The sequence below is a fragment of the Aspergillus fumigatus genome, chromosome 2, assembly GCF_000002655.1.
Source record: "Aspergillus fumigatus Af293 chromosome 2, whole genome shotgun sequence".
NCBI classification, from domain to species: Eukaryota; Fungi; Ascomycota; class Eurotiomycetes; order Eurotiales; family Aspergillaceae; genus Aspergillus; species Aspergillus fumigatus.
The window spans coordinates 3055561-3078035 of NC_007195.1; the positions used below are offsets into that span (position 1 = coordinate 3055561).

Below are 22475 nucleotides of genomic sequence, written 5' to 3' on the forward strand. Positions count from 1 at the left end.
AAAAAGAATCAGCTCCGCTTCGAGAATCCGGACACTGTAGACTTATTCCTTAATAAAGCTTAAGAAGTTGACGGCATCAGCCAAGAACTTGAGTTACTCTGAGACGTCGTCAGGGACTTTAGAAATACTTATCAATAACACGTATTCTTTCCAACTCCTTACAATATTTTGTCGATTATTGTGTACTGGTAAAAATAGGGTGGGAAACAGGCACTGGGACGACTGCACCGTTTTCACCACAAGCGTCCCAACATCCGGCGCACGGAAAATATTAACTGTAAATACCCGCAGACACGACTCCAGATTGTCTCCACCGGGCTAGACCGTTCCTGGACGTCAAGCTGCTGTCTTTGGCTTGGCGCCGGACGAGCACCATCTCGTCTTTTCTGTGCTGTTTGCTCCCAAACCCAAATGCAGAAATACGCCAAGTCGCGCTAGTGGTTCAATGTTGAAGCTTCTTAGTCGGATATCTTTTTACTGCAGCGGTTGCAGTACTCAGTGAGAAGTTCTGAACTTAAGTGTATTTGAATTAGATTCTACTCAAGAGGGTCAGACGTGCAGTGCATGAGACTGTAGCAGAGGGCGGAGTGGTGGTATGTAATAATTGTTATCTATGTAATACAATTACGAAAATTACCACGCTAGTGGTTGTGTAGCTCTCGAGCAGTAATCTTCCCTCTTAACCAGCCCCTCGGCCTTTCCCTCCTTCCTCTCAATCTCTCTTCTTCTCTTCTCCCTTCTGCTTATTGCTTCCGCCTCTTACTTGTTTTTCTCCCTTTTTTCCTCTGCGCATCATCCCTTTCTCCACTCAGTGACTCTATCCTCTTATCTACTTTCATCCTGTTTGATTTCGCACTTCAATTCTCCTTTCCTTCTCGCGCTTCTCCGTTTCGCCGTTGCTGTTCTCGCCTCATTGGCGCCGCTCAGCCGCATCTCAACTCTCCTTGTTGTTGCGGCTGGTAGCGCTCCAGTACGGCAGCTCTCTATCATTGGAGTGTTCTGCCAAATCTTCATTTTCTCCTTAAGGAAAGCGACGGGACTTGTTGCTTTCAATCAGTCGCATCGTTCAAACGAGAAACTGTCATTCCCTTCATCCGGGTTTCTCAAATCGGGGTTCTTCGCACCTATAGGCGAGATAGCCTTCAAGTCATCTGATAGGACACACATTTACTCCGCAGATCATTGCAATCGCACCGAAATCGCCAGCTGTGCAACGTTCCAGTAACACGAATATCGATTGCATCATCGTGTCGCAAGGCTTATGGGATACAAAGTCACGGACGTGTCTTAGCTTCTTTGTGTTTCTATTTCGAATAGTCCTCCCGCCAGCAGAATGGCTCACACTCAGCCGTCGCCTACTGGGGGCGTAGCTCCTCACCATGGCCATCTTGCAGCCCACCCGCAAGTCAATGGGCATATGCCGCTGCAGTCTCAAGGCCAGAAGGGTCCTCCTCTGACCACTGCCCAGAAGATCGCAGCGCTTAATGAACAGGTCTGGCTTCAAATTGGTACGTTGCTCGTCTTCGGCGCCGTTAGAAGGTGCTCCGCCTCTGTTCCGAACTCTGTTTTGCTGACTGGCCGTTTTTGCAATTATAGGTAGTCTTACTGAATTGATGGGCGATCTTGATGGTGCCATGAATGCTTATGAGCAAGCGCTTCGCCACAACCAATGGTCAATCCCTGCTATGAACGCCATATCTTGCATCCTTCGGACCAAGGAACAATTTCCAAAGGCGATCGAGTACCTTCAGAACATCCTCAAATTAGACCCGACGAGTGGAGAAACCTGGGGTAGTTTAGGTATTTGGAACCCTTTCAAGATCCTGATATGTTTATTGTCTCATCACGGTGACTGACAAATCCTGCAGGTCATTGCCATCTTATGATGGATAATCTGCAAGAAGCTTACACTTCTTACCAGCAGGCGTTATATCACCTGCGTGACCCCAAGGTTCGCATTTCATAAACTCTTTCGCTTTACAAGGCTAACCGCAGTGTTTCGTCAGGAACCCAAACTCTGGTACGGAATTGGTATCTTATATGATCGCTATGGCTCCCTTGACCACGCCGAGGAGGCTTTCTCTCAAGTCATGCGGATGGCTCCCGACTTTGAGAAGGCCAATGAAATCTACTTCAGGCTCGGCATCATATACAAACAACAGCAAAAGTTCAACCAGAGCTTAGAGGTACGCTCATCAGTCTCTTATCTATAAGTAGCCCCTTTTGCTTACCGCAATCGTAGTGCTTCAAATACATTGTCAGCGACCCCCCTCGTCCTCTTACAGAGGAAGATATATGGTTCCAGATTGGCCACGTTCATGAGCAACAGAAGGACGTAAGTTGTATCGCATCCTCATTCGGCTGCTCATATATAGGCTGACAACATTACAGTTTGACTCCGCTCAGGCAGCCTATAGGAGGGTCCTGGACCGTGACCCGAACCATGCAAAAGTACTACAACAACTCGGTTGGCTATACCATCAGCAAAGCAACAGCTATGCTAGTCAAGAAAAGGCCATTGAATATCTTGAAAAATCAGTTAGCGCAGGTAAGACGTCAGCTCACGTCCTCGACCCTGAGCAAGCGCTAATCCTGCCTTTTTTTAGACAACACCGATGCACAAAGCTGGTACCTTCTTGGTCGTTGCTACATGTCGCAAGCCAAGTATCCCAAGGCGTACGAAGCATATCAACAGGCTGTTTACCGTGATGGACGTAATCCGACTTTCTGGTGTTCGATTGGTGTTTTGTACTATCAGATCAACCAGTATCGCGATGCATTGGACGCTTACTCTCGAGCAATCCGCCTGAATCCTTACATTTCGGAGGTGTGGTACGATCTGGGAACTCTGGTAAGTCAAGTTGCGAGGAGTTTGTTTGGGGATAACACGCGAGAGACCGAAGTCGCTGACCACCGCTCTTGTAGTATGAATCCTGCAACAACCAGATTGCGGATGCTCTTGACGCTTATGGCCGCGCCGCTGATCTTGATCCTACAAATGTTCACATCAAGGCTCGTTTGCAACTGCTGCAAAGCCAGCTCTCAGGCTCCAACCAGAACAGCGCTCCTGCGCCCGCTCCTCAACCTCAGGACGTTCATCCACAGGCTTACCAGGCTCCTGGTGTGGGCGCTCCTCCAGCTCCACAGTGGGGAGCGCCAGCTCCAACTGGAGGCCCGCCTCCCCAGCCTCCCGCTCCTCCAAGGCAGATCGCCGATTGGAATCGCGGCATCAACGAAGTACAATCTCAGAATCAGGCGCAGCCCCAGCCAGCCAACGGCTTCGATCACCGTGACCAAGTTCGTGGACCCGTCGCTCTTCAGCAACCAAGCCCACGACAAGAGCCGGGTAGGGCATTCCCTGATGGTGTGCGTGCTCCAGCAGCTCGTTCTCCAAAGACTACGGTTACGGGCCCTGGTGCATTTGCACCTGCACACGCATTGCCCCAACTGCCCAACCCACCACCGCCGCCACATGATCGAGCTCCCACCGGTAGTACTCCTTTCGGCTCTGCTACACGCGGACCCTTGCCACCCGCTCCTACTTCTGCTGCACCCCCCACTGGCCCGACTGGGCCTAACGGTGCCCCTGCTTCTGCTGGACCTCTGCCACCATACCCTCGCCCATTCACCCCGCCGACAGAGATCCGGCCCATTCGCGAGGAGAGACCATCATCACCCGGTTCTACCTACCCTCATCAGCAGTATCATCATGGCCCGAGCGTGCCAATTCAGGGGGCCAGTAGCACTGGCATCGCAGGTGGTGCTCCTGCTCCAGCTTCTGCGATCACTGCTGCCGAAGCCGCTGCAAGAGAACGTGAAGATCGCCCAACCTCAGCAATGAAGCGGGGTCGGGAATGGGAAGGGGAGTCCGGCCCTTCAAAGAAGGTTGCCAATGAGGAAACCCGCGTCCGCTTGGATGATCAAGTTGCTCGCCGTGTAACCCCTCCGAACCGCATGCCGTCGCCTGGCGAGATGCAGCGTCGTGGTTCCTCGGAGGCTCGACGCGAGGATCAGCGTCGCGTGAACGAGAGCTACCACCCATCAGAGGCTGCTCACCATCCTCCAACCCTCCCATCCATTCAGCACATGCCTCAACACGCAACCGGTTCGAGCCTTCCTCCCATGAACGATGGCCCTGCTCCGGCTTCCAACGGGCCTCAGGCAGGTGCTCCATCAGCCCAGGTAAAGGAAGAACCGGCTCGCAATGAGCAAGTTCCAGCCCATGAGCCTGCTGCGCGTAAGATGGACGTCGATGAGAACTACGATGACGATGGAGATGACGAGAAGAGAACCAGCACTGCCGCTAAGGGTAGTCCTGCTGCCGGTAGCAACAGCAACGGGGTGCTGAGCAATGGCGCCCAGACTTCCCAGTCGAAACAGGAGTCGGCCTGAGCACATGATCCTCTCTCGTCCACGTAGCTCATCTGAGATTGCAAGGCGGCGCTGTGCAAGCGAACATGTCTCCGAAGATGTCTAGTATGAACATTCCTTTGTACCTTCGTTTACCCTTCAAAATCCCCCTTTCCTTTCTTCTTTATGGTACTCCTTTCCGGTGGCATTCACGCTAGCTGTTACTTACGCATTCAAGTTCTGTACTCTTATGAAAGCCATCAGTGCCGTAGTCACGAGGAACTATTACTTGGTTACGTCGTCTCTTATACGCGTCTTTTGTGCCCCCCTTTGTCGTGATATCTTCTCTCATCTCCTCTTCCTTCCAATTCCCTGTGCATGATTCAGAAGTCTTCTTTCAGAAATGACAATATCTTTTTTCACAACACGAATTTTGTTTCTGGTATTGGGTTGAATAGGTTGGCTTCTTGTAGACGCAGCTTTGTATTCTTGAAAGAGGTGGGAATTTTCGATATGGTAGGTAGTTGCAGGTAGTTGAATTAAGTTAAATTCGATGATACGACATTTATTCTCTCCATAATACCCTCCTTGGTCATATATTTAAGGAAATTGGGCAAGCTGTACCATGCTGAGATAAGTTCCATTATATGACGAGCTTTGCCCGAAGGCAGAGCAGGTACAGATATTGTCGAGGGACAAGGTCAGGGCAAAATGTACCTCAGGCAGCAATGTGTGGGTTTTGCCATGCCTTAGTCACCACACCGTCGCTTATCCGCAAAAGGAAATGTGTCGCCAAGACTTCGCTTAGGTCAGCCCACATTCGTTAACCGTGCAAAATAACGACCATCGGCAAACTTAGAGATAGACACTCTCACTCACCACTTCGACGACTAACGACAACAGGGTCAAGATGTAAGTTTTGCGCTCGACTACAGATCAATCAAAATCTTAAAGAATAGAATCGCTGATGTTAATTTTTTCAGGAGTCACCGGAAGTACGAAGCGCCTCGGCACGGTTCGTCAACCTCGTTTTCCTCCTTCGATGGCTTCGAAATATCTGCGCTCTCTGTGTGTGTGATATACTGACCAACGTTCTCACAGGCTCTCTTGCCTTCCTGCCGCGCAAGCGCGCTGCCAGACACCGTGGAAAGGTCAAGAGGTTAGTTTAGCCGCTACAATTTCCAATCTCGAGACCCAAAAAAAGAAGACAGTATGCTGAGCGTGCGACAGCTTCCCCAAGGATGACCCCAAGAAGCCCGTCCACCTGACGGCCTCCATGGGTTACAAGGCCGGTATGACCACCGTCGTCCGTGATCTTGACAGACCCGGTGCCAAGATGCACAAGAAGGAGATTGTTGAGGCTGTTACCATCATCGAGACTCCTCCTGTATGTTCATTGACCCAAGGATTTGGTTGGTTACGAAAAAGGGGCGGTCACTTACACTTATTATCTATAGCTTGTTGCTGTCGGTGTTGTCGGTTACATCGAGACCCCCCGTGGTCTCCGCTCGCTCACCACTGTCTGGGCTGAGCACCTGAGCGACGAGGTCAAGCGCCGCTTCTACAAGAACTGGTACAAGAGCAAGAAGAAGGCCTTCACCAAGTACGCCAAGAAGCACGCTGAGGAGAACGGTGCCTCCATCACCCGTGAGCTTGAGCGCATCAAGAAGTACTGCACCGTCGTCCGTGTCCTCGCCCACACCCAGATCCGCAAGACCCCTCTCAAGCAGAAGAAGGCCCACCTGATGGAGATTCAGGTCAACGGTGGCTCCGTTGCCGACAAGGTTGACTTTGCCCGCAACCTGTTCGAGAAGCCCATTGAGATCGACAGTATCTTCGAGAAGGACGAGATGATCGATGTCATTGCCGTCACCAAGGGTCACGGTTTCCAGGGTGTCACCAGCCGTTGGGGCACCAAGAAGCTGCCCCGTAAGACTCACAAGGGTCTGCGTAAGGTTGCTTGTATCGGTGCTTGGCACCCTAGTCACGTCCAGTGGACTGTTGCCCGTGCCGGTCAGATGGGTTACCACCACCGTACCTCTTGCAACCACAAGGTCTTCCGCATTGGCAAGGGCTCTGATGAGGGTAACGCCTCCACTGATTTTGATATCTCCAAGAAGCAGATTACTCCGTAAGTGCCATGTCAACTGGATTGCTATATTGAACAATAATCGCTAATGAAATATCCTTACAGCATGGGTGGTTTCGTCCGCTATGGTGAGGTCAAGAACGACTATATCATGGTCAAGGGCTCCGTTCCTGGTGTCAAGAAGCGTGTTATGACTCTGCGCAAGACCCTGTACCCCCAGACCAGCCGGAGAGCCACCGAGAAGGTTGAGCTCAAGTGGATCGATACCTCCTCCAAGTTCGGCCATGGTGCTTTCCAGACTCCCGAGGAGAAGCGTGCATTCATGGGTACCCTCAAGAAGGACCTTGTTACTTCTGCTTAAGGTGTTTATGTCGGTTTGGTGTAGTGCAGCTTCTTACATTTTTCAATAAAAAAGCGAACAATACCTTCAAAGCCTACGCCTTCTGCTGAATGATCATTGATGCCTGTTTCCCAAGTCCTCATGTAGCTTAAGGTAATATGATGATGTTCCAAAGAAAATGGTTTTCACAAAGCAATCAAGTAGTGTACACTCCAAAAGGACTGTACATAAAAATTGTTAAGACCCAAAGGGCTTGAGGGTAAAAAGTTTGCGCCTCCCGAAATCTCTCCTGGAATTTTTAGCCCTCTCTTAGGTCTCATTTTCTGCAAACAATACTCCGTCCGTCCTTGTCAGTGATATTCTCACTGTCTCACTTGCATGTATTCATCTAATTGTCAATTCTAAGAGGCACTGGTCGTTCGTGAAGCATCCATGCGTCGGTGGCAGCTGAGCCGCAGGGTATATTGCGTCATTAATCGCAACCTGGTTTGGGCTTCGACTTCCACTGCATCATCAAGTCGGGCTGCCCTCTCTCCCCAATCCTTAATTTTAAAGTCTCAGAGTTTTTCCATTTCCTTTCAACGTCGCTTATATTCCAACCTGTGCATCCGAACTTCTCCGCAGACACAGACGCTTCTAGTTTCGACCCACCAAACCCACTACACCATCCCATCACCGAACCCTCGCCGTAGTCCCATCATCTCTCGAGCCATGTCAGACGACGCTTACATGTCCTTCCTTGATAAGGCCAACGCCGACCTCAATAACGCCCGAGCACAACAACCCCAGCAATCGTCCGGCGTGCGCACGGAAACCGTCGACGTTGGTGTTCAGATCCCCGCTCCACTCAGATCAGTGGATGCATACTACATTTCCGAGACAGACGAGCCCTTTGAGCCGGTAGCTTTGAAATGGGAGGGCGCGGATAAGGGAACTTGGCCCGGCCCTGGTTCGTGTAGCCCGATGGGAGCATCATGTTGCCTGAAAAGACAAAAAGCATTTGCTAACGATGCCTTATCCGCTCAGCCGAATTCTCGAGACTCATCTCCCCTAACGCTGACATCTCCTCCTCCATTGAGACATTGACGCCTTCGACCTTCGATCCCAAGAACCAGTACTCGGCTGCGCTGCGCGCGGTGCGAGCCGCGGTCGCGCAGACTTTTGGAGGTGGTGAGCCTGGCATCGATGAATCGGATGTAGAGACTAAGGTGTACCGGGTGGAAGTTGGTAAATCACGCGTCGAGTATTATATTTTGGGACTAGATGCTGTGGGAGGAACTATTGTGGGATTGAGGGCGAAGGCAATCGAGTCTTAGCTTGCGTCTTCTCTACTCTGTCTCTACTCTGGTCTGTGTGTCCGATCAGCTGTGATCTTGATTGATATAGCCAGATGACTATTAACGTGATATAAGTCTAAGGAGCGTCTCTTTGGTTCGGGCTTTTTCCGGATTTATTGTGCAAAGTCGACATACGTAAATATTCCCTCTTGCATATTACGAATTAAGTTAGCCACAAGTAAGATATATGACTGTAGGAATCGACTCAGTTCTGCGTGCGAATTCGTTACCTGCAGAGCATTATGATCGTTATGCGGATTTTGATGCATGTGAATCATTTACAGCAAATGTGCTTCCGCTTGCCCCCTGTAGGACCTATTCAGCTCTTGGCTCATAGTTCTCGGGGAAGGATGGCCTTCGTCCACCATCGGCGTCCTATTGATATTATGATATACCGAGAAAGAAAGATTACACAGAGCTAAGTGTCGGCTATTCAAAGTAGAGGAACATGGCAAAATTTATATGCTGCAGTATAAGCATGCATCTAACATGAACGGGACGATGAGCAACGTAATCACGATTGACAACCTCGTGAGTGACAGCCTGCCAGAACACACTTCAAGTACGCTGACTAGTTTTTGACCCGGTTGGGATGGGCGAATATGGGTATGCATATGTCTTGTTGGATAAATGAGGATCAACATGACAACGGACTGTCCATGCAAAGATACCATTGGAGCGCATCCGCAGATTTCTTTGGCCTTCTCTGCCTAGACTGACGAGTCGACAGTTTGACACATTGTGACTCTGAGCCCATAGAAGGAAACATTAGTGCATATCAATGCCTTGCAAGTCAATGTTCACAACTTCAGAAAAGGACGCGTGTTCCGGAATGGCCCTGTTTTAGGCTGTCATGCGTATAACTACATGCTTAATCGAGACATTTGGAGTCCATCAGCTTGAATTGAGCTCAGCATCTGGATTCACGAAGCCAGCAAGTAGATAGTCCTTAACTGCCATTGACTTTAAGACAGGTTGTCCTTGGCTCCATTGTTGTTGTCGATGATGTTGTTGGTGTCCTAGGGGTCATGTAGAGGAAGACTTGTATCCCGCGCAGGAGGGTCCTAAGTTTATTCAACGAAGAAATCAAGAAAACGTATACCAGCAGAGAATGGACTGGGTTAACTCGTGATAAAATCTCAACTCCTCTTATCACGGTTAACATTTGGTGGTTATATGTAATGATCTTGCTTGTCCTTGCTGCTTGAATAGCGGCCAAAACGATCAACACACTAACCCCAAACGGCTTAGCTGAAGTGTGCCTGATTCATGACTGAGGCCCCAAATGTCCACCTATGCATGAGTACCTTGATCATGCACATACCATCTCCCCCCTTCTGCCGTGGAATTCCCTCGACTTTCATCCTCCATTCCAGAGCAACCCTGACTAGCAACCATCCTCTATGGCCTGCAGTCGGGCCTTCTGTTTTTGATTCCGCACTTGAATGAACCTTGCGGCCAACCGTACTCTCAGAATGGAGTTTATGGCTCTATACATTGATGCAAATGATTGATAACTAGCTGTACGGCGTACACTCGCCTAGTCCCCAGCCATCTTATATCCACCAACTATTCAGTCATCTCTACAGGTTATCGAAGTGTTCAATCAATGATGGTGGACCTTCAATGGCTGGCTAGAACTTCCAAGCATTGCCCCTCCTAAATGAGAGCATTCCTGATGGGAGGGTAACCCTTGGTAACCATGGCGGATTGCCTCAATGCTTAAAGTTGCTATGCTTGTTTCGGCGCTGTTATTACTACTACCAATCAATGCAAAGTATTTTGAGGTTCAGCTTCATGGAATATGGATCCCTTGATCGTTGTCCTGCTGGAAGAACAAGAGAGAGGGCATTTGCCGTTCTACGTAAGCACACCAGACACACAGGGACTGCAAACCTGCTTTACTATCCCTTTCTGACCCCCCCCCCCCCCCCCCCCCCCCCCAAAAACCTTCACTTATTGAATGGTTGCAACAGCTTGCTGTGTCACACTCTCTCAGACTTGCTTTTGATCATTCTCTTTCCGTAATTCTTGGTGTGACACGATCTATCGGCCTTCCACCATTGTTTACACCCTCACTGCCATCTCAAGTCTCTAGTCACTTTGTTCCTCCTTGTCTCTCGCATACTTTCTATTTGAGCTTACTTTCTCAGAAAAGTGACCAGTGAGTATTATTTTTGTTCCCGTTGTCCAACAATTTTCCAACAACTGGCGCACCATCTGTGTCACGATTCGCCATTCAGTCACTTTGCACAGGAGAGGTATCGCAGGATTGACTCGATCTACCAACTTGGCGAGGCTGGATGAACACCCCCGACCCCTGAAGCCACAGACTTTGTGAGAGCGGATCATCTGGCAATGGTCCTCGGATAACGCATTTGAAAGGATCGAGAGAGTGACTAGCAGATTGGAGGAAGAGGTGGAACACGGATTCGTACGGTTTCTCAGAAGGCATTCTTTGGTCATCAGCATACAGCCAAACTGCCACGAAGCTGCTACACAAAATACGTCGGCAAAGCGTCGGCGGCGACTGTCTCTAGCGCCAGCCTCCACACAGGTTCATAGATCCATAGAGAGAGTATTCATACTACGTCAGAATGTTCGAAAGCTCCTCAACGCATGGCGCTAAGGATGGCCCTCGCATTCAGATCCGAATTAACTCTGGGCAACATGAGCCCATCACCGATTCAGAAGATCGCTTATCGAAAGTACCGAGTCATCAAATTGGCCGAGCTTTGGTACCAGGTGTGGCCCTCTCGCCGTCTGCTGGGACATTACACACAGTATACGGGTCCTCCAGTCTGCAAGACTCGTCTGAATTTCTGCTACCACCGCGCCCACATCGTTTTAAGGAAGAGTACGAACCATACCGATCACCAGCGCCTTCAATACGTTCGTCAAGGCGAACGAGCTGGAGCTCAGAGGCTGGGAGTTATGATACAAGGGGATATCCTTACAGCCCATTTGAAGATTCAAGCACCCCATCCCGAGCAGATAGTGATGAAAACGATTTGAACACGCAGACAGTCGCCGAAAAGTACAATATCACGCCTACGGACGGCTTGCTTCTCTTTCCTGAGCCGGAGGAAAAGGACGATTATCTGCATAACCCAGACCCCAACGATAAAGAAGGACAATGTGACTTGTGGAGTCGACGCGGCATCATGAATGTGACGGGCCTAGTACTGCTGACTTTAGGTTTTCTTGCACTTTTCATTGGCTATCCCGTGATGTATGTTCGGAACTTCTCCCATCCATAGCGATCCTATGCATCAACTGACCACAATGGCTTCCTAGAACGGCGGTGAAAGGCATGCGAGATAAATCTGGGCCTAAGTGTAATCCGAGCGATCCTCTCTGTCTGGAAGTAGGGGAACGCCCGTTGCTCTCGAACATACGAAGAGGCCTGATCGATCCGGACACGCCGGATTCCGCCAAAACCAAGAAAGCCGCAGATGGGAAGGAGTGGATACTTGTAGTAAGCCGAGGGCCCTTTTTTTTGTGACTTTTTGTCACCTCTCTAGACGGAAAACTGACATCTATGATTCAGTTTTCGGACGAATTCAATACTGAAGGTCGGACGTTTTATGAAGGAGATGACCCGTTTTATCAGGCGGTTGATCTCTGGTATGGCGTGACACAGGACTTGGAGGTCAGCCATGAGACATGTATTGCGAACTGGAGTAAACACTGACATCTCTGCAGTGGTACGACCCAGATGCGGTAACGACTAGAAATGGGGTCCTGGAGATTCGTTTCGATTCGTTCCCCAATCACGAGCTGAAATACCGATCAGGGATGGTACAAAGCTGGAACAAGCTGTGCTTCTCCGGGGGTCGCCTGGAGGCAAGCATATCCCTGCCGGGTGCCGGTGATGTGTCTGGATTTTGGCCCGGTTTCTGGGCGATGGGGAATCTGGCGCGGCCTGGATACGCTGCGACCACAGAAGGAATGTGGCCGTACAGTTATCATGATAAATGTGATGCGGGCATCACACCAAACCAGAGTTCTACTGATGGCATCAGTTACCTCCCTGGGATGCGCTTGCCTGCCTGCACCTGCGCAGGCGAGGACCACCCAAGTCCCGGCAAATCTAGAAGTGCGCCAGAGATCGATGTGATTGAGGCAAGCGTGACTGCTCTGAATAACAACCCAAATGCAGTTATTGGCTCTGTCTCTCAGAGTTTGCAGATGGCGCCGTTTGACATATGGTACATGCCTGATTACGGTAAGTGTTACTCACTCTGAGGATGAAGGAAGACCACTATATGTCGAACTAGAGACCTTGATCTCACGCTCACAAACTACAGAGTTCACAGCTGTATATGACAGTCACATAACGCAAATAAATAGCTATAGAGGAGGCCCCTACCAGCAAGCCATGTCTGGTCTCACTAATCTGAACAATAAGTGGTACAATGGCACCGAGTACCAAGTCTATGCCTTTGAATATACTCCCGGCGCTCAAGGAGAGATCACCTGGTTTGTCGGGGCGGATAAAACATGGACCTTGGATGCTAGAGCCATTGGTCCTAATGGTAATATCGGTCAGCGCATGATTCCGCTTGAGCCGATGGCCGTCGTCATGAACTTAGGCATGGCCTACAACTTCGCAGCAATCAATGACACGATCAAAGATTACATGCCTGGTATCATGAGGTTCGATTATATTCGGATCTACCAGGATCCGCACAACGTCAGTGTCACTTGCGACCCTCCCGGTTATGAGACGACCGAATATATTTCGAAGCATCCGAAAGCCTACCGCAATGCCAACGCAACGACATGGTACGTTTGTTCTCTCACTTTTGCTCGCGTTCTCGATGTGTTTTCTGACATCTCCTAGGTCCGACGCCGGATACAAATGGCCGAAGAATTCTTTCATACACGGGTGTTCAGGAGCTTTATAACATTTTCGTCATTTTACCATGGACTCACTTTTTTTACATCTTGCCATGATGACTAGAAGACCAACTTAATTCGCCTGTCTATGTTTTCCCGGCGACCTTGCCAACAAAGCCTCATTTTCGAAGGTGCTGTTTCTTGTGGCCTCGCGCACGAATATTTTATCAGCATTACATTTTGGTGTTAGGCGTGTAAATCTTTCTGACAGAGGCCCGACGGACTTGCAGACTTCAAGCCATGCTATATGTCTCCTATTTTATCACGCAAAACCCATGGCTTTGGCGCTTGTGTCACTGTGTGCGGCTACATACTCGACTCTGTATCTGATACTGGTTAGAAATCAACATTCATCGTTGCTATCTTCGTTTCCAATCTTTTTGATGACCTTTGACTTGGTTCTTTGGACTTCACCAGTCAAAGATTGGCTTGATAAATGCATCAAGTCATCAAAACATAGAAAGCTAGGATGCATTTCGCGACTCATAAGCATAAGAGTAAGTCAAGCGAATGCCATTATGACTTAGTTACGGAGTACTTTATGTTCTGAGGTGACTAAGCAAATTCATCATCATTGTACAGGTGATCCACCTCATCGCGCTTCTCCTTCCCAGGTACTCCGTATTCTCCTTGCTCTCGAGCCAGATATTCGGCTGTCTCCTGGTGAGATATCCTGGCCTCATCATCATATCCAGCTTTAATGGGATTGTCTGAGCAAAAGATGTGGACGCCTCTGCGAATGGTCTTCCCAGTTTAATCTTCCCCGCACTGGCAATGTTTGAGCTCTTTGCAACCTACAGTACTATTTGCTTGGTTGCATCTTTAGCTTCTATGTGTCTAAATTCTGCTGAATCTCATCCTCTCGATTTCGTTCCACGGAGGGACCATCTCGTACCTCTCTATATCTAAGTCACCGAGGGTCTGGGTTTTGATTCGCTCCCTGCAAACCTCGACTAAACAAACCACAAACAAAGGCAAGCAGCATGTTCAACCCGAACATCCCAAACACGGGATACCGCGGCCGTCCCATCGTAATCGAGGACGACAACGAGGACAATGGCGGGATGCAGGTGGACTATGCCCCAGCCCAGCATCCCCAACACTCATTCATGGCATACGGTAGAGTACACCCCATTCCCATCCCAACGACGACCCAAGAACCATCAATATCGGTGTCTGGGCCAAGATTAACCAAAAGCACAGGCCACAACGCCTCATCAGCCCGAATGCCCAGCCCCGGCTACCCAGCCTGGCACACGACCCACGAGCAGGAAAAGAAAGTCCGCAGCCGGCTGCGTGAGGAGCGACATGCCGCGCTGTGCGTGCTTCTGGACCGCGAACTGCTCACCCTGCAGGCACTAGCTACTCAAGAGGTACATCCCCTCACACATCTCATGGCAACGATCCGATACGTGTATGCTATGCTATATTGTATGAGTATACTAACGGAAGACAGACCCTCCCCCAAGCCCGCCGCCGCTTCTTATCTAAGCTTCTTGCACCGGGTGACCCCGAAGAGGCGGCGAAAATCCGCGCGGACCGCTTCATCATTCAGCATCCGTCGACGACTGCATCGTCGTCGTCCTCATCGTCCGTCCCATTGACAGTCAGCCGGGGGCTCGTCGATGTCCATGAGACGGACGATGGGGGCTGGCGCCGTCCCGACGCGGGGTCGGGACCTGGGTCGGCCGTTTCCTCGCCTGCGTCGGGGTCTAAGAAGAGGGGCAAGGAGACTCCCGATCGGGCCCGGAGTAAAGTTAAGGTATCGGTGAGTCGGCAGCAGCAGCAACAGCGGGAGAGGGAGAGGAGGCGGAGATGGAGTGGTGCTGAGCGCGATGAACCGGGGTCTCCTTCCATGCAGAGGTTTTCGCCTTGATTCTTGTTTCAGTCGTGTAGTCGGCTGTTTTTGACTTTCTGATCTTGATGATACCATGAGACCGGATCGCATTGGCATGAAGAAAAAAAGCGAATCTGCTCAAGCTGTGCGTTGTTGTATGTTGATATAAGGCTAAACATACCACACCACCCATGAACCCCATTCCACCCATAATGTAACATACTATACATGGCCCAAAACGAGAACATCGCAAACAGAAAGAAACAAGAGACCATCAAGAAAACGGTGAAACCAAGCCGTGCATCATGGCCTAACCATCTCATATATACAATGCAGACCAACACCAAGTTTTGCCAGCTCCCGACAACTGCCGCACTGAAAAAATCTCAATGGGGTATCAAAAATGAACCTTTTCTCTCCCCTTTTGCGAATTACCACTAGAAATTTCCAGTACGATCATTCACATTTCACCTCGTATGCAGGTTGTGTCAGGTACGCTGATGAAAAAGTCCTGCTCTTTCTCATGATAGAAAAGAAAGAAGATGAGTGCGCTGGAATATTAGGAACCACTGGATTGTGAACATCTGATTTTAGTATGTTTCCATGCTGACAATCGAGTAGTTCCTGATATTCCAGGCACTTTGCAGCAATAGAGATGGATAACAGCAGATCTCCCGTTATTGCGGGTATCTACCTCATCGACATGCCTGTGAACAGCAGGCAGGCTTGGTAGCGGCTTTCACGCGCTCAAAGGTTCAGCATTGAGCATGCTTTCAGCGTCACCAACCTGTTTGCGCTCAGAAACTTCCCTGTTTCGCATTCGGGCGGCTTGAATGTTCATCAGCGTCAATCCTTGGGACGGCGGCGGATCGGGTTCCGAGTAGAAAGGATGCAGTCTGTGGGAAGTGGAGAACCGGACACGACCATCCCTCATGACTGGTAATTGTCATTGCAGGGGCTCCGAGCTCGAAGAGAGCCGATTCAGATGGAGATAGACGTCTGTGCCATATCTGCAAATAATGTCAATGTCTGAAAGGGCCGAGACAAACTTGATCATCCTCGAAGGAATGTGCTTACCCTTCCATACTGATCAACTTGAGATCACCACCAAAGTACCGAGCATACAAGCGACTGATTGGCAATCCGTACCCAAAGCCAGCCATGGGAGCCTTGAAGTCGTTCTTATCGAAATCCGGATCCAGATTGGGCGTTTGATCCACGGTAGTGTACATGTACGTCCACACCAACGGGATGGAAGAACGGGGTATGCCACCACCTTCATCGGAGATTTTGATGGTGATGTCCTCTTTTCCTTCTGCCACAATGACCTTTGTCACAGGGAATGCTTCCTTGTCCGCGCCGTGGGTCTCCACCACAGCACGCAGCGAATTCTTAAGAGTCTCAAAGAGCATGTGTGACAGGTGACCGGGAACGTACATGAAGTTGAGGTCGTCCTTGCAGATGAGCTGAATCTTCGGTGCTTCGAAAAGACCATAGTAGTCCTCACAGACGAAACGAGCATTGTCAATGGCCTCGAGGGCGACTTCTCGGACATTTGTCTTGGTGCAGATGATACCGACGTAGTTCGGGTGGCGAACATGCGTCTGTTCCGTCAGGGCGATGTGTTGACCGATTAACATTCGTATACCAATACGGGACATATAAAAGCGATCTAGGAACGATTGGACGGTGGAATCAATTTGTAAACGTTGGCGTTTCCGCTTCCATTCCAAAATGCCCTGGGCTACGGTGGTCACGACGCTGTCGTGTCGCCGTTTGATATGCTGCAGCGTCTTCGCAAACCGTTGGTTGTAGTCGTTCAACTCGGGTGGCCAATGGCCCTGGTCATCGGATGGGTAGAAGTATCTTCGGCTGACATGTCCCTTCCCGTTCCCATTCCCGTTCGTGGGGGACGACCGATACTGCCCCTCCTTGATGCTGGGGTTTTGTGTAGTTTCAGAAAGAATCTTTGAAAAGCCGCCACTCATCTTCCCAGGCCGTAAAAGGCGAGCTTTGACTTCTTGAGAAAGAGTTGGTCGGGGCAGGTTGATGATTTCCTGTGGAGCACGTGAGCAACTATTTCTACGGCAAGAGGGGTGAGGCGTGGAGTCATACCTCGAACGACTGCGCATACCAGTCCTGCACCTTCTTGATCGAGGGCATTTCACTCAATCCATCAGGAAGTTCTCCCAGATCCTGAACACGATGTGCTAAGCGAATAGGTAACTCTTCGGATAGAAATTGGGAGGCACGAAAGAGGGTTCCTGCTCCAACCGCCGGACAACGAGATCAGCCCTGGCTGCGGCCCAATTGAAACACTTCAAGGTATTCTAGAAGAACTAGATGGATACACATACCTGTCGATGGCCTGTCACCGAACTGGACCATCTGCCGGAGAGAGACACCTGTGGCGGGGAAGCTCGCATAGTGTCTGATGGTTTCCATCAGTCTCTCCGACGGTTTCCACATGTCGTCTTCAAATACAGGCCAGACGGCCTGGTGTGCGCGCTTTATTAACCCAGAGAATCCAATTGATACAACTGGAAATGCGATGGGAACCTGAGTTGGCATGCACCCGATGATAATGGGAGAGAAGAGAGCAATCGATGTACCCCGGATGTCGGCTGCCGAGGTTGTTGAGTCACAAGGGAGAGCGCAGGGCGGTAAGAGCTCTGAAAGCTCCGATTCGGAGGGAATGAGGGGAAGAGGGGCTTGATGGGGATGGGCATGCGGACGAGAAAAATATGCTTCTTCGGACGTGGTATGAGAGCACGATTTCACGAGTGTATCGTATGATTTAAGGAGGTTCAATGCTTCTGCTACAAAACATTTTAACTAAGGAGAATTCCCTCCACCGACGAAGGGGGGAGACACCACACTAAATCAGTCTCGACGGAGTACTGGGTTGCTTGTTGCGGAGCCCCGGGGGTCACGTGTGGGGATGTACCCGTGCCTGGCCGAAGGAGCAAAACGGATGCCAATCAGCCGATTCTCGCGCAACCACGAACCCGCACAGGTTTCGTGATGATGATGATGATGATGATGATGATGATGATGATGATGATGATGATGATGATGATGGAATATTTATATTTTCGAGGTCGACTTTTCTGCTCGGGAAAATTACCTAGAGAGCGAGTCTACATGACCAGACTGGTTCTGGCACTCACTTTTCCCTGTCTAGCAGGAGGTTCCAGCCCCCTATGGTAGGCGGAAGACCGGGTGGAAATGAGAACACACCATAATAGAGATCCTCCGGATTTTCCCTTCGCCCGAGAAGCTTGACTTGCGTTTTGCCGGCAAGCCCACATACGGTCTTTCACTGTCAATGGAGGCGGAAGTTTTACATCAGATTCACTAAATCATCTACGAAGTATTCCGTAGATAAGGAGCAGACCACTTAACAGCTTCTCAGCCACGGTCTCCTCGGTCATTCGGCCTGTCAAGGGTCGAATGAGGCTAATTACCACGCTACTGCAGCAGGTCTTTCAGGGAAACTTAGTTGTCGGGAGATGTGGTTGGCAATTCACACCCCACGATTTCAGTTTATTCTCTGGTCCACGAGACAACGGAGTATTTATTTCTGAATGGGCACCATCCTTTTCTGGACTTGAGAAAAGGTCTTAACCCGATTGGAGTTCTGATCGGCCTTTGACCCTTACTATCGATTCTCGAGTAGAAATTAAAAGGGAATCTCTGTACGGCGTACACGTCAAGGTTCAATCGTAGCCATCTGGCATTGAGCTTGACCTTGTCACTTCACAATGCTTCTTTCTCTCCGACCCAACCTCCTCAGCCTTTCCTTGCCGTCATATTCGGGGGCATCAAGGATCTTAATCTGGACCGTGGCTGTGAATGACGAAGCAACAGTCGCAACCGTTGACTTTCCCGAGACTGGTTTACATGCATGAGGCAGATCCCCGCCAAACAGGTTTTAAGGTCGGTGATGAGCGATAATAATGGAATAGCTATGGAAGAGGGAAAGAAGCTGCGTAGATGTAGACTATTTAGACGACATCGGCAACAATTAAACTGTCTTGTTGATCAATCGTCGTCCTCACCATTTTCTAATTGCCCAGAGCCTCCTCCGTACCTACAGGAGCGTATCAGCATGCTGGCAATACGGCACGTACTTTTGCTCTACGATGATCATTATATGACATCGGAGCCGGACAACACAGCTTAACCCCACCAAAAAAATTGATAGATCGCGAGATCAATTTGAGCTGGATGCACCTTTTCATCATCATCATTTCACCATCATCGGCGCCCTTGATCGCCCAAATGACCGATGCCACTTGGCGAAGTGGAACTGCGAGATGATGAAGCTCAAAGGGAACGACAAGAGCCCAATACCTACTCCGTATCTCCCAGTGAAACGTGTCAAGTGCTTTGAGCTGATGGTTATGGTCGGTTGAAGCGCTTCCGGACTCTCCCACTTAGAGGACGTTCCAAGACAGCCGTTTTGTTTGAGTTCGTGATCTTGCGGTGCCCAGAAACTTCTTTTTAGCAGTGGAGTCGTTTGCTTTTTTCTTTTTGACACCTGTCTGGCCCACCAACCACACACAACGGTCGCCCACTTGCTCTTGTGAATAGTCAGCGGGCAGATTTATCTAACTGGCTGTCAATTCACCGCAGTGGGCTGTCTGGAAGTTCTGGTTGCGGTTCGTGATTCCCCTGCTGCACAGTGCACTCAGTTCTATTTTGTGTTTGGATTTTATTTTTGGTTTTCCCTTTTAGTTCTTCCCTCTCTTTGGACTGCTTTCGTTTGTTGCATCATTTAACTCCCGTCGCCGTCTATCTTTGCTTTTTCGTTTACCCCAGGAGGGAAATAGGACAAGCGCTTGGCTGGCCCGAAAAAGGCATTAAGTAAACAACAGGTAAGGACAGTTGTTCTTCCTTTTCAAAGCTTCGTCTCTTGCGAAAAGAGAAAGGAAAAAACAAAAGAGAATAGACCACGGTTTAACGAGGATGGATGGATCTTCATTACCCGCCGATGAATCGTTCCTTTTTAGTAAGAAGGAAGTTTCCTTGGCCAGAACCCTCGAAGGTCCTATAATCCTGAATTATCCTCATCTGGCTGCTCTGGTGAAAAGTGATGCAGGTGATGACGATGATGCAGCGATCCTCGCTCTCTGCTGCGTCGACCGATTCTCCACGTTGGCCGTGGTTTTGCTCGATGTTTTTTAGTGAAATTGTCTCTCGGTTATGCATTCACTAATCAGCAACCCCGATAGAGAGGAAGGATCCGCAAATTGGGCTCAGGAATTACTTATTTTGCGCTCATGCTGTCGATGCCATATTCCTCCTAGTGACTGGCTCCAATTTAGGAGAAATTGCCCCTCTCAAGTCACCAACCGTTGTGTTTCATTGTGCGCCTGGCAAAGATTCACTATAATAATTAGTATTATTGCTATTCATTTGGCGGTACACCGAGATATTTTCTGTCACCCATATTCTCTTTAAAAAGAAGCATTCCCGTTAAGAAAGGAAAGAGTGAGAAAATACGAAGAGAAGGAGAAGAGAAGGAAGATAGACGAGGAAGAGGAAGAAAGGAACAAAGAGAGACAGAAGAACAAGGTCAAGGACATCCCAATCAGGAAAGACCCTAACGACTCAGTTTCATCCCAAAGAAGGGCCCCTCTTCCAAGCCACCATTGTGCCTAAGTCACTGCTACTCCCACCGCGCGTTCGCCTGTCATCTCACGCCATCATCGGCTCAAGTCCGTCCCCTCATTTTCCATCGTCCCTCCAGCTCATTTTGAACGCTTAACTCTCTGCATTTCCTCGGGTGTCCACAACCTGCTTACCTTCAGCTTGATTGTTCGAAGAGGCGGAGGACAGGATCGCTAGATTGCAGTTGCATGGGTGCACCGGCTTCACGTCTCCCGTCTCCCGTCTCCCCCATCTTGTGCTCTAGTCTGCATGTTCGAACGGTCAGCAAACCATGTCCCGTCGCCGTGCCTCAAACAGTGAATCAATAGCCTCATCATCTACTATGAATGAGGCTGTTGCATATCCATTCTCCGGTATGCAGCAGAATCATTTGCCCCAAAGGCGTGGCCCTATCGAGGGCCCTAATGGACGAAGGTTGATTCGGAGAGTCACCTGGCGTTCGTCGACCTACAAACTCATGGCGTCCCTTTGGGTCTTGGGCGTGTTTTACATCGTCTGGCTTATAAGGGACCTCTTTTGGCTGCCCTTCGCCCCGTCAGAAACGGAGTCTACTGCTGGGAAAGAGTAAGTCTTTTCGAGACCTTGTCTGTTCAGCTGTTATGGCAGCTTGATACTTACCGAAGCGTTTCTCTTCCTTAGTTTTCTAGCACACTATGCGGGTCGTCAGGAGTGCGGCATCTCCTCAGTCTCCTTATACAACCCCCCAGAAGACCAGCAGTATTGCCAGACTCGAGACTCGTTGCTCAGCGCAATGAGCAATGGCGGCCGTCATGGCTTTGATGCTGCCTATGCATCACAAGGTACGAGCGGGATAGGTTGGCCCTATCGCCTTCTCATCAATGTCTCTTCGCAAATTCTTCTTCTAACTCTTGGTACGGTTCTGTTGACATACTTAGGTTGTGTCTATCGTTGGTATAGCAGCTCCCAGATCTGCGATATACTCCAAAAATTTGACGGAATCGCTTTCATCGGTGACGAATCGCTGGCTGATGCTTATGCTGGATTCAATATTCTTCTTCGTGAAAACCTCGCCACTGGCGCTCTGAAAGATTGGGAAATGAATGACATGTACAGTGAACAATGCAGATGTGACTCTCAATTCACCAACCCCTCCTGCTGGCTGAAGCGAATCAGTTCCAGCGAGGATATGTTTCTCCCAGGCGACAAATCTGGGCCACGGAGCACTTATGCCTGCTCAACCCGTAAGTTGTCAACTTCAAGAAGATATACATATTGGCGCTGACTTTTTGTGTCACTCAGATGTGCCTCATGTTTTCGTGAAAGTACTTGGATCGCCTGCCTCAAGAGACTCTCGTGAAAAAGTCCAGAAGTTGCTTGCTCGCTCCGACAGTCAAAAGAAGCTTGTTCCTGTGATTCACAGTGTTTCGCTCTCGACATCATTTTCGCTGTCCGCAGCCGAGAGTAGCATGGACGAATGGCTCGCTCTGCCGGAAGTCAACAAACAATACACGCCTCTGCTTTGGGTGGGGCCCACGGCTCCCGGTCATGAGAAGCTGTCCACCGATACCAATATTCCCGCCAACAGTGCCGTGTGGCAGTATGCTCTAGACACGACAAAAGCAGCTCGGAGTAGAGGGATGGAAGTTCTAGGCATGTACAACGCAACCTTGCAAGCTGCTAGCTGGGACGGCAAACATTATGGTGAAAAGGTAGCTATGATGCAAGCCATGATGGTAAGTTCTCGTCTCTGCTCTGAAGCAGACTATCTGATCTGACTTTCCACAGATCATCAACTGGCTATCCGCTCTCTAAAGCACCAAGGTTATGTCCATAAGCTGCTCAACGTGATATCATATTATGAAATATCCTGTCAGCAGGATGATGACTGGAGCGACAAAGTGAGTATAGCGCTCATGCTTCTTATGAAGCTATGCCATGCATAACGTTTTCTGCTTGATGATAACTCTCTCTCATCCTATCCTT

General features: G+C 49.7%; 9 protein-coding genes across 9 annotated transcripts; 8 read left to right on the forward strand and 1 right to left on the reverse strand.

The window, feature by feature from the left end:
- The first annotated feature begins 697 nt into the window (after positions 1–697).
- cyc8 (putative transcriptional corepressor Cyc8) lies at positions 698–5031 on the forward strand. The gene is made up of 8 exons (XM_750423.2): positions 698–1508; positions 1597–1800; positions 1869–1951; positions 2007–2186; positions 2243–2335; positions 2392–2548; positions 2607–2851; positions 2926–5031. Exons 1-8 carry the CDS (start codon positions 1334–1336, stop codon positions 4390–4392), a joined length of 2604 nt encoding a protein of 867 aa, XP_755516.1. The 5' UTR covers positions 698–1333; the 3' UTR covers positions 4393–5031.
- Positions 5032–5185: 154 nt separating this feature from the next.
- rpL3 (60S ribosomal protein uL3) lies at positions 5186–7001 on the forward strand. The gene is made up of 6 exons (XM_750424.2): positions 5186–5262; positions 5334–5365; positions 5452–5509; positions 5581–5737; positions 5808–6481; positions 6545–7001. Coding segments are annotated over exons 1-6 (1179 nt in total). The 5' UTR covers positions 5186–5260; the 3' UTR covers positions 6801–7001.
- Positions 7002–7006: 5 nt separating this feature from the next.
- On the forward strand, positions 7007–8227 carry AFUA_2G11860 (uncharacterized protein). The gene is made up of 2 exons (XM_750425.2): positions 7007–7728; positions 7806–8227. Exons 1-2 carry the CDS (start codon positions 7212–7214, stop codon positions 8093–8095), a joined length of 807 nt encoding a protein of 268 aa, XP_755518.2. The 5' UTR covers positions 7007–7211; the 3' UTR covers positions 8096–8227.
- A 1863-nt stretch (positions 8228–10090) lies between these two features.
- On the forward strand, positions 10091–13388 carry kre6 (SKN1/KRE6 family beta-glucan synthesis-associated protein). The gene is made up of 6 exons (XM_750426.2): positions 10091–11348; positions 11414–11594; positions 11667–11768; positions 11822–12344; positions 12427–12904; positions 12963–13388. Exons 1-6 carry the CDS (start codon positions 10714–10716, stop codon positions 13024–13026), a joined length of 1983 nt encoding a protein of 660 aa, XP_755519.1. The 5' UTR covers positions 10091–10713; the 3' UTR covers positions 13027–13388.
- Positions 13389–13468: 80 nt separating this feature from the next.
- On the forward strand, positions 13469–14894 carry AFUA_2G11880 (uncharacterized protein; the record flags this gene model as incomplete). The annotated part of the gene is made up of 4 exons (XM_750427.2): positions 13469–13515; positions 13601–14137; positions 14222–14391; positions 14475–14894. Exons 2-4 carry the CDS (start codon positions 14002–14004, stop codon positions 14892–14894), a joined length of 726 nt encoding a protein of 241 aa, XP_755520.1. The 5' UTR covers positions 13469–13515; positions 13601–14001.
- A 189-nt stretch (positions 14895–15083) lies between these two features.
- AFUA_2G11890 (uncharacterized protein) lies at positions 15084–15508 on the forward strand (the record flags this gene model as incomplete). The annotated part of the gene is made up of 2 exons (XM_750428.1): positions 15084–15249; positions 15450–15508. 2 exons carry the CDS (start codon positions 15084–15086, stop codon positions 15506–15508), a joined length of 225 nt encoding a protein of 74 aa, XP_755521.1.
- Positions 15509–15768: 260 nt separating this feature from the next.
- On the reverse strand, positions 15769–17915 carry AFUA_2G11900 (PDK/BCKDK family protein kinase). Its single transcript, XM_750429.2, has 4 exons — positions 17213–17915; positions 16971–17119; positions 15933–16912; positions 15769–15865 (listed from the first exon to the last, which is right to left on the reverse strand). Exons 1-4 carry the CDS (start codon positions 17424–17426, stop codon positions 15802–15804), a joined length of 1407 nt encoding a protein of 468 aa, XP_755522.2. The 5' UTR covers positions 17427–17915; the 3' UTR covers positions 15769–15801.
- A 2148-nt stretch (positions 17916–20063) lies between these two features.
- On the forward strand, positions 20064–20522 carry AFUA_2G11910 (uncharacterized protein; the record flags this gene model as incomplete). The annotated part of the gene is made up of 2 exons (XM_750430.1): positions 20064–20259; positions 20368–20522. The coding sequence occupies 2 exons, from the start codon at positions 20064–20066 to the stop codon at positions 20520–20522; spliced, it is 351 nt and encodes a 116-aa protein (XP_755523.1).
- A 280-nt stretch (positions 20523–20802) lies between these two features.
- AFUA_2G11920 (uncharacterized protein) lies at positions 20803–22304 on the forward strand (the record flags this gene model as incomplete). The annotated part of the gene is made up of 4 exons (XM_750431.1): positions 20803–21095; positions 21171–21733; positions 21792–22225; positions 22278–22304. The coding sequence occupies 4 exons, from the start codon at positions 20803–20805 to the stop codon at positions 22302–22304; spliced, it is 1317 nt and encodes a 438-aa protein (XP_755524.1).
- Between the last annotated feature and the right edge of the window lie 171 nt (positions 22305–22475).

Excerpts from the sequence above, each read along its gene's own strand:
- AFUA_2G11900 (XM_750429.2), bottom strand. The coding sequence starts at position 17,426 with ATGCCAACTCAGGTTCCCATCGCATTTCCAGTTGTATCAATTGGATTC. Across the intron at positions 16,913-16,970 it reads GGTATGCGCAGTCGTTCGAG|GAAATCATCAACCTGCCCCG; the intron begins GTATGACTCCAC and ends CGTGCTCCACAG. Across the intron at positions 15,866-15,932 it reads AAGTTGATCAGTATGGAAGG|ATATGGCACAGACGTCTATC; the intron begins GTAAGCACATTC and ends CATTATTTGCAG.
- kre6 (XM_750426.2), top strand. The coding sequence starts at position 10,714 with ATGTTCGAAAGCTCCTCAACGCATGGCGCTAAGGATGGCCCTCGCATT. Across the intron at positions 11,349-11,413 it reads TTCATTGGCTATCCCGTGAT|AACGGCGGTGAAAGGCATGC; the intron begins GTATGTTCGGAA and ends ATGGCTTCCTAG. Across the intron at positions 11,769-11,821 it reads GCGTGACACAGGACTTGGAG|TGGTACGACCCAGATGCGGT; the intron begins GTCAGCCATGAG and ends ACATCTCTGCAG.
- AFUA_2G11860 (XM_750425.2), top strand. The coding sequence starts at position 7,212 with ATGCGTCGGTGGCAGCTGAGCCGCAGGGTATATTGCGTCATTAATCGC. Across the intron at positions 7,729-7,805 it reads GGGAACTTGGCCCGGCCCTG|CCGAATTCTCGAGACTCATC; the intron begins GTTCGTGTAGCC and ends TTATCCGCTCAG.
- cyc8 (XM_750423.2), top strand. The coding sequence starts at position 1,334 with ATGGCTCACACTCAGCCGTCGCCTACTGGGGGCGTAGCTCCTCACCAT. Across the intron at positions 1,801-1,868 it reads AGAAACCTGGGGTAGTTTAG|GTCATTGCCATCTTATGATG; the intron begins GTATTTGGAACC and ends CAAATCCTGCAG. Across the intron at positions 2,187-2,242 it reads AGTTCAACCAGAGCTTAGAG|TGCTTCAAATACATTGTCAG; the intron begins GTACGCTCATCA and ends CCGCAATCGTAG.
- rpL3 (XM_750424.2), top strand. Across the intron at positions 5,510-5,580 it reads CACCGTGGAAAGGTCAAGAG|CTTCCCCAAGGATGACCCCA; the intron begins GTTAGTTTAGCC and ends AGCGTGCGACAG. Across the intron at positions 5,738-5,807 it reads CCATCATCGAGACTCCTCCT|CTTGTTGCTGTCGGTGTTGT; the intron begins GTATGTTCATTG and ends TATTATCTATAG.